General features: G+C 50.7%; 1 protein-coding gene across 1 annotated transcript in view; it reads right to left on the minus strand.

Moving 5' to 3' along the window:
- Positions 1–549: 549 nt before the first annotated feature.
- The window catches only part of ERMARD (ER membrane associated RNA degradation), a 21,023-nt gene continuing 12,591 nt past the window's right edge, over positions 550–8,981 (minus strand). The window contains exons 10-16 of the mRNA XM_023521738.1: positions 8,426–8,599; positions 6,631–6,714; positions 4,993–5,069; positions 4,355–4,480; positions 3,772–3,990; positions 2,812–2,925; positions 550–1,334 (exon numbers count right to left, since the gene is read on the minus strand). Coding sequence (XP_023377506.1) covers positions 1,082–1,334; positions 2,812–2,925; positions 3,772–3,990; positions 4,355–4,480; positions 4,993–5,069; positions 6,631–6,714; positions 8,426–8,599 — 1,047 coding nt within the window. The 3' untranslated portion in view covers positions 550–1,081. The remainder of the gene's footprint in view (positions 1,335–2,811; positions 2,926–3,771; positions 3,991–4,354; positions 4,481–4,992; positions 5,070–6,630; positions 6,715–8,425; positions 8,600–8,981) is intronic.

The following is an 8,981-nucleotide window of genomic DNA, read 5'->3' on the forward strand; positions in this document are numbered from 1 at the left end:
CACTGGCCAGCTCATCCTTTCTAGAACTCTCACATGGCTGGCCAGCGTCTGCACAGGCTCCCCAGGTGTCGTCCACCACTGGCCCAGTCGCCGTGCCCAAAGGGCAGAGGGGCGTGTGGTGGGGTCTCAGGGCTCACTGCCCACTTGGCTGGAGCTAAGTGACAGGGACAGGGATGAGGCAAGCTGCCTGCTGCATTTAGGGCAGACCCACACACTTAGGTGGACTCTCTGGTGACAAGTGTGTTTTCAGAACTGTTCAGGCAGTCCCTTGTGTGTGCTCAATCTCCTGTCCTTGTCCCAGTTACTGTCTTTTGTAGAACTGACCAGACCCTGCCGTGTGGAGAGGCCAGGGGGGCCCTTCCTCATCTTCGTCCCTGGCTTGCAGCATGCTTGGCAAACACCCTTGAGCTGACGGTTCTCCTTCGCAGAGGGTCAGCAGAAAGCCAGCCAAGGGCCCGCTGTGTCCTATAGACCCGCCTCGCCCGCGCCACGCCACGCATGCTCATCAGATGCGCTGAACTGCAAGGACTCTATGGGCCTGAAACACACCATTTAATGTGCTAAGTACAGCCAGAAAGGATAGCTCTTTATTAGAGAAAAATGACATAATAAATGTGAAGACGTGGCAAAAACTACCACAGTTGACATCTGCCAATAGTGGTCCAGGCAGGATTCATCAAAGGGTGCTGAAAAATGGAAGAACTACTGGGAAAAAATATTCACAAGGGTTCAAAGTAACTTCCCACATGTTATTAATAACAAGTAAACGTCCTTATAATGAAGAAATCTGGTGCCATCCACCTTCGCCAAGGGATCAAGCTTCACCTCACCAAAACAGGTTAACCAAACATGTCCCCTGGTGTGATGACCAAGGACATGGCACCATGCATGTGGACGTGTCCCAGTGTGGTGCACCGAGGACACCTCCTCTGTACAGGATGCGATAGGGACAGGGGACCGAGTCTGCTGTCGCCATCCAGCTACAAGGGATCCACCGGCTCGCAAAGAGCAAATCAGAAATCGCGGCGAGATGGAGCGCGGACGCGGACCGGCCCCGGGTCCCCGCCTCTGCGTTTCCAGCTCACGCGCTGCTCAGTGCGAGGGTCGAGAGGGGTTTTCTGACGTGACCAGAAGCATCTGACCCGTGTTTCCACAGCGCCGCTTCGCTTGTGGGTTTCTTGGCTAAATGCATTAACATTTGTTCCTTCTCGCTAAAAGCCCGCATTTTCAGCAGGACCGTGTGCGTGAGGCTGACCGTTTCCACCCACTTGTTCTTTTCCGGGCTGGTGTGAGCCGCCAGGTTCTCCGTGTACTGCAGGAGTGACTTCAAGAACCTGTGGAACAAATTAATTTCTTCTTCTGTTCCGTTATAAAATGCAATAATGATATGAACACTTTCTCTTTATTTTGGAATTATGATTAAAGCACCGCACTTAATTTTTGTCTGCAAATTCAAGAGACGTACGTACAAAATGGAAACAGAATGCACGTTAAGTGACAGAAAAGTGCTAAAATATCAACGTCACTGGAGAGGTGGGTGGACTCCCAGAGCTCTACACGCTCGGAGCCTTTTTATACTCACTCTCCGGTCCAGACAGAACATTCTCATGTGACGGACTTGATTTCAGAAAGGACCTCGGGCCCTCTGGACCAAGCCCACCTGTCATGAGCACACTACACACGTCCAAAGGCACCAGATCTCTGGGTAGCCTGCGTGCTGCCACCCTGTCCCTCAGCTCCGCCCCCGGGGGGGCGGGTTCACTGTGTCACGGGTCAAAGGGATGGCCCCTGGTGTTAAACAGTCTTTCCTTAAAGATACCTGTCAAAATGTTCGGAGGGCTGTCTGATGCGAATGTCATTTTTACATTTTCCAGGTTCTCTTCAAAGCTTCCTAAATCGTCTAAAATTTTCTCCAACTTTTAATTTTTGAAAATTTCCAAACGTACAGACATTAAAAGAATAATACAATGAAAACGCACAGATCCTTTATGAAGAGAGTGGTTCTCAACTGGGGGTGATTTTATACTCTGAGGGTGGTCGCCTCTAAACATTCTAGGTGGTCATACTGGGAATGTTACTGGTATCGAGTGGGTAGAAGCCAGGGTGCTGCCAAACAAGCCACTGTGTGCAGGACACCTCCCCAACCCTAACCAGTGGGACGAACCACCCAGCTCAGACATGGACGTGTGGAGGCTGAGAAAGCTCGACCAGGCTGGAAGCAACTACTAGCTGTTAACGTCCACCGCCTCGCCCACCTGGATTTCAACTTCTTTCAATAAAGTGCCAGAGTCACAGTTTCAAGTTCATTTTAACCACGTGGTGCGGTGCCCGCTACCTGCAAAGCTCAGCTTAAAGCCAGTGAAATGCGAGGCCCTTTCTGGGAGAGCCCGAGCTGCCCTTCCGCGCTGACCTCGTAGCCGCCTCCCGTGGGGAGTCCGGTACACACGTGCTAGCCTGCCCTCAGACCCTAGACCTGGGCTCCTGAGGACGGAACTTCCCAAGCTGCGGAAGTTAGTTATAGAAAACAAGTTCGTTTTGGGGCCGTGACCCTGACTCAGGTGTCCGCATGGTGCCTGACACAGCTGAGGCGTCAACTCCTTTCTGAGAGAGCATTCACCCGTGAGCCACACGTGGATTTCTGAAATGTGTCAGCTTTCAAGGCTCACAGACTTGCACTGAAATCCATGACGAACAGTGAAGGACCAAGCAGACTGGGGTTTGAAAAAATCACCAAAGAAAATAACCAACAGGAGTGAAAATTATTTCAAGTTACCAAAATAGCTTCATTTCTTGTAAGTATGGCACACTTACTTCAGATACTGCTGATATTCAAGAGCATTTTTTCCATGAACCATATGAACGTTGACCAATTCCAGTGCAATCAGCAATAAAATCAGGTAAAGCATAGGAGACAGAAGCTTAACGCTAAAATAGATAAAACAGGTTAAAATTTATTAAAGAAAAATGTTTTCAATATCATCAGGAAAACGCTTCTTTGTCCACCCAACCCTCTGTCTGAGAGCCGTGAAAAGCAAACCTCCCTGAGGAAGGCCCCGCAGCCCGCGCTGTGCCCCAGCCCTCGGAGCAGCAGCCGCCTGGCCAGGCCCCACCTTCCTTTGTCCCGCTCAGGGTGCCAGCGCCCTCGGCTAACCCAGCCCACTGCCCTGCCCTTCGGGGTCGTGGGACGTCGCCAGCTCTGCACCCAGCCTTTCCACTGCGTCCATCTTCTGAATCTGTCAACATCTTTCTCACAACTAGATAGTAAAAGACTCGCACAAAGTGAGAAATGCAAATGCCTCAAACACGAAGGTGTGTTCACTGTCTCCAGGACTCAAACGCCAGTTAAAGATGTTATCTTTTCCACGAAACTGGTAGATTTTTCAACGTCCTGTCTGGGGAAGGGTGGGACCTAATGGGTATCATCCCATAAGCTGCTGGTAGGAGTATAAACTGGTGCAGCCTTTCGGAAGCAACTGAGGAGTTAAAAGCTCTACAGATACTACTCAAATCCAAGTCCTAGGCATGTGTCCAAGAGTCACATCTTGAGGACGCAGCACGTCCTCAAATACACGGCATATGCCGAGAACCCGTAATGCCGGCACACCTGAGACCCAAGGGTCCCACACGCCAAAACCGCAAATACCCTCGCAAACGAGATGAACCTTAACTTCCTCTAAAATGAAGATTTCTTGGAAAGCATCAGAACTGTATCTAAGGGTGACTCCCGCCCGGGGGCGCCTTCCAGAACCAGAATGAGGCGGGACCACACACCTGCTTAACATGCACAGGTAGTTCCGCCTCTGCCGGGAGCGCAGCCTCTTCTCCACCCACTGGTGATGTCTCTGCTCCCAGGAGGCAGCGACCTGGCGGGACACTTGGGCGCAGCACCTGCCGATGTTCTGGAGCACAGCAAGCACTTCCAGAACGGCTCTGGGGCAGAACAGGGTTGGGACGCGGATGCTGCAGAGTTCAGGGAGCAGCTGGGGACACCTGCGGACCAGAGCATGGCTCCAATGGGACGGTCTGTCACCACCCTCCCTGTCACCGCCATGGGGGACCTACTGGGCTGTGAATTCTGTGAGCAGTGGCCGGCTGGCAGCCTGCCTCAGGCTGCTGGTACGACCCTGCCGCATGCGGAGTCAGTCCGTGCGGGCCTGCCCGTGGAAACTGCTGTAAGACAGCAGATGCGTGCGTGAACACCGCGGCTTGCCTAGGAGTCCCTCTTGGGGAACGTGACAAGGGGTTCCAGTGCTACCACCACGTGTATAACATTTAAAACACAGGAAATAGCTGTTTGCAATCCTGATCCACTTAATCAACGTTTTAACAATTTCCAAGAAGTCCAGAAACATACTTCTCAACAGGCAGGTTATCCAGGCCGGTAAAAATGCAGTGATTCTCAGGTAGGTGGTGATACAGCTCACGTGTGATTCTTATAATTAAAGAGCTGCAGGCATTTGTTTCTGAATTGCCTTCTAATCTGAAAAACAGAAAATATTCAAATATACATAACGAAATTTAAGATGCTCAATTAGCACCTGTACAAAATAATATTTACGTTAATAGTTTACTGGGCAAACCACTTAATCTGCCATTTAGTTTCCCAAAAATAAAATGAACAAGTCACCATCAGACGCAATGGTGAAAACAAACGATACAGTATGCGGAGAGCAAGGCAGTCCGCTGACGAAGACGACCCACGGACCATGCGTCGTCGTCCCCACCACGACTCCGAATCCCTGAGCTGCAGACCCCTATTTCCAACTGTCACTAAACACTTCCAGTGGGTGTCGTCGGCCTCCGCCAATGGCCCCGCCCACGACCGGGTACTGAGCTGGGCACCACCTCCGCTATACCCCCCACCCGATCTCTGCTCACCGGGGCCTGGCTGGCCCTCCTCAGCATGTCCTTGTCCCTCAGCCCTGGAAGAGCCCTGGGGGCTGCGCTCACCGGCACTTTTTTACCACCCTGCACGGCCCAGGGTTGGCTCACCTGGCTGTTTCCCTGGCAGCTTCTTCCGGCAAAGGCAGCAGAGGCCACACCCTGAGGCTCCGCTCGCAGCTCAGCACCTGGGAGGAAAAGGTCCCGTTGCTTTTAGAGTGTTACGATGAAGAGCTAGGAAATAGGTTTTTAAACTGTTACAAATGTTACAATCACTTTGCAGAAAACGTGTCTATAAAACTGTTTTAGACATTTAAAAACTGGGCGGTGGGTGTCAGTCACTCACTATAATCAGACAACTGGGGCTGGAAGAAGCTACTTCGGGTCAGTGGGTGGCTGCACGGCATGGCTGTGGCTGCCAGCTCTTCCCATGCCCCTCTGTCTGGGAGCTGAGGCCATGTTCCCTCCCCTGAATAGGGACTGGCTCTAGTGGGTGGCCCGTCACCAAGAGAACAGAGGAAGTAAGACCGCTGGGTGACTTCTGAAGCCAGAAAGCACAGCACCCCTCCCGGTTCCACGGGCCACATGCTGTGCGTGAAGCCGCGGGACACCCGGGCCAGCGCAGCACCAGCCTCTAATCTCAGATCTGACCCCTAAAGTGCAAGCAAAGGAAGTGGCCCTGTCAACCAGGGCATGACCTGAAAGGACACAGACCGTCAGCTAATTAAAAAGTGGGCAATGACAGAAGGTGGGGTGAGAGGCTACAGGAAACGGTGCCAAGCAGTGTGGGGAGAGGAGGGGGCGTCCGCCAGGGAAGGGAGCACCGCCGAGCGGCCCAGGGGCCCAGCGAGGGAAGCTCGCCTCCTGAGGTTCCCCTTGCTTCCAGAACCTTCCTCCTCTGAAACTGTCTTCCCTCCCTCCCCTCTCTTGGAACTTGGGTGCCCTGTGGGCAAGTCCGGTGTCCCCCTGCAAGGGTCTGTCCCTGGGAAGCTCAGCATCGCAGAGGCCCGTGAGTGCGTAGTGGGCTGGCTGACGGTATGGCCCGTATGGCCCGAAGCACCCAACACAGGAGCCTCACAGAGCTGCAGGCTCACACGCCCCCAGGAGTCTGTCTGTCCACAACCCCTTCCACCTCCTGCCCCCTCTCCTAAGGATCCTGGGCTTGGCCCCCTCAGGCACCGGCTCCCTGGGGCTGCGTGCTGACTCTGGTTTCCATGAGGAGGGCGGGCTGGCTCTAATGTGACCGTGACGTTCTTGAGGATGGCCCATCTCTGCCCCCTTGTACCGCCTTCACATCCCACATACAGTGTGCTGAATAAAGTACTTAGCTAATTTCCAAATTGGAGCTTCCTGGCAGAAGTGCTTAAAAGTTCTGTTTGCTTGTTTGTTTTAATTTATAAGTTAACAGAGGCTGGTAAGTTAAAAACTGACATTCGTCATCACTGACAAGCAAGAACTGCTACCGTCCTGGGTAACGATGCCGATGATACACTAGCCTGCCAGGCCGCTTTCCCACGGTCATCCACCTGGTACTAAAAGCCGCCAACGCCACACACACTGCCATTACTTCCCTGTGGGATGCAGGCCCTGAGGCTCAGAAAGGCCAGCAGCCGGGCCAAGGCCACACACGCGAGTGACGCACTGCGGCAGACGGCGGACCTGCTGACCCGCGTGTGCCGCCTGAGCCCGCGAGCATCTCCCAGCGGAGACCGCGCACACGCCCTCTCCCAGAGGCCTGCACTCGCGCACCTGCTTCTTAAGCCGAGAAAGCGGATGGAAGCGCGCACTGTAGCCTTCCGCGAGACTGAGCAACGATTTTACTGCTGCTTTTTCCTAGTCAGAAAAAATAGATGTAAGTTACCACAACTTTTGTTTAGGCTTCTAGTTTTCTTCTATTGAATGTTAAGTCACACAAGAGTCCTAGTTTCTCGTTATTCCCTCCACGTAATTCTTTTAGGCTATAACAAAGCAAAACTCTTCTTCACAGGAGGTCTGAAGACAGCAGTCAAATCATAACCCACAGAGTGATTTTAAATGAAGCTTGTTAACAATGATAAACTTAAAAAGGCCACGTCTGCTCTCTACCCACAGTGCAACAAAATTAGGAATAAGATTCCAAACAATTAGAAAATTTAAGAGATTCCCCTAAACACCTAAGACATGGTAGAAATTTAAACATTAAAGATCAATACAATTAAAAGAATTATATAGCTCTGTTTAGATATATAAATACTGAAAAACCAATAAAAATATTGTTATTTAATTATATTGATGTAACTGCACCTACAAAATCAAGTCAGCTGATGAAAAATTATTAGAAAAAAAAAGAGAAGTCAGCGAGTTCATAGCTGACAAATTTCAATGGCTTTTCCACATATAAACACTAACTACCCAGAATTCTCGGTAGCACAAAACGAATAATTAAAATAGCTGGACGTTAACCTTTCATTCGCCCAAATGCCTAAGAGGCCAACGGGCAACAAGGAAGGGCCTCCCGGGCCGTGCACATAAAAAGACAAAAACGTGCCCTCAGGGATCCCCCTTCTAGCGGGGCAGCTGAGACGCACGTGGTGACAGCTGGTGGTGACGGCAGGGAACTGGGGAGCTGCAGTGCCACAGAGTGCGCGGGTTCTGCTCCACACGTGACACTGCAGGAGGCTCCCGGTGGGGAGGAAGTGTGAGAGGACCGTTCTGCCCGCTCTGCTGAGCATGGGACCCGGCAGAAGACCCGTCACAGCTGGTGATGCCCCAGAGGAAGGTTAGGGTGCTCTGCCCCGGGGCTGGTGGCGTGGGCACGGTGCGGAGACAGGGTGTGGGCCACGTTTTAACAGCCGAGGACTGAAGGCGGAACGTGGGAGGATGCAGGGAGGACTCGGCCTTGGGGCCTGAGCAGCCTCCAGGGAGGAGGTGGTGCCACAGGTGGGGAGGTGGCCTAAGCCATGGGGCACCATTAAGGAGTGACGTTCAGCACAGTCAGAAATGCCTGTGGACCCCCATTCACGCAGCAGCAGCTCGTTCCTACATATTCTAAACTGAATTCATGAGGACTTCCACTTTCTATGTTAATTTTTCTATCTTGTTCGAACTTTAAAAAAAACTTTAACAATAATTGTTACATGTATAATCTGAAAAATTAAAATATCGATAAACATTCTAACCTAGTTTAATAATAAAAATTTAGTTTGTTGATAGATGCGAACATTGCAGCCCACCAATTTAACAGACGTCTATAAAAATTTCCATTATTTTTAGTTAATCCTGAGTTATAGTCTTTGGTGTGCAATTTCCTGTGGCAGTTAAAAACAAAGGCAAACGTGTTCTGAAGAAATGGGTTAAATTAGTTTAGATTAGATTAATACTTATTTGTTATACAGGATACATGCATACATATGATCAATTCACAATTATCTGTTTCGATGGCATACTGTAACTCAGATAAATTAAGCAAAGCATGATTAAGAGTTAATTACATTTAAAAATAAACTGTATCTTTCAGAACTGAATGACAGTGACTTAATAAATCGTTTTTTTCCCTATACGTTACCTTAAACACCGATGCCACATCTTCATCAACGAATCTCAGTAAAAGTACAATGGAAAATGCAAGCAGCTGATCTGTTATTTCTTTTGGAAATCCAGGTAGGCTGACTTCCCCATGGCTTAAATGATCTCTTACACGGGGACCCTCCTGATGGTTCAGGAAATCCCAGAGAAATTCCTTTCAGAAAAAAATCACAGAAAACCTTTTATTAGTATTCTCAGCAGAGGAAAGGAAAGTGCCAAGGCCCAGGCCTGACACGGTCAAGGCCAGTGTTCACTCAGCACGAGAGGTGAGCCTCAAGGAGACTGAGGGCCAGACGACAACCCCAAGAACCAAGCACGTAGCCTCCTGGAACCCGATCTCACTGGCCCCTGCTCTGTCGGGTGGGGTCCTCCCGGGAATAAAACTCTACCCGCACAATGCATGGAACCAACACGTTCAAGCACTCTCTGGGGAGAGGGCCTCTAAATCAGCAGGCCTTAGAAAAAGGGCATTTGAATGATAAACATGATGCACAGGACTTGGGCTGGAGTCACAGCTCGGCAGGTGCCTCCTGCAG

Source organism: Pteropus vampyrus, unplaced genomic scaffold, assembly GCF_000151845.1.
Source record: "Pteropus vampyrus isolate Shadow unplaced genomic scaffold, Pvam_2.0 Scaffold313, whole genome shotgun sequence".
Taxonomy (NCBI): Eukaryota; Metazoa; Chordata; class Mammalia; order Chiroptera; family Pteropodidae; genus Pteropus; species Pteropus vampyrus.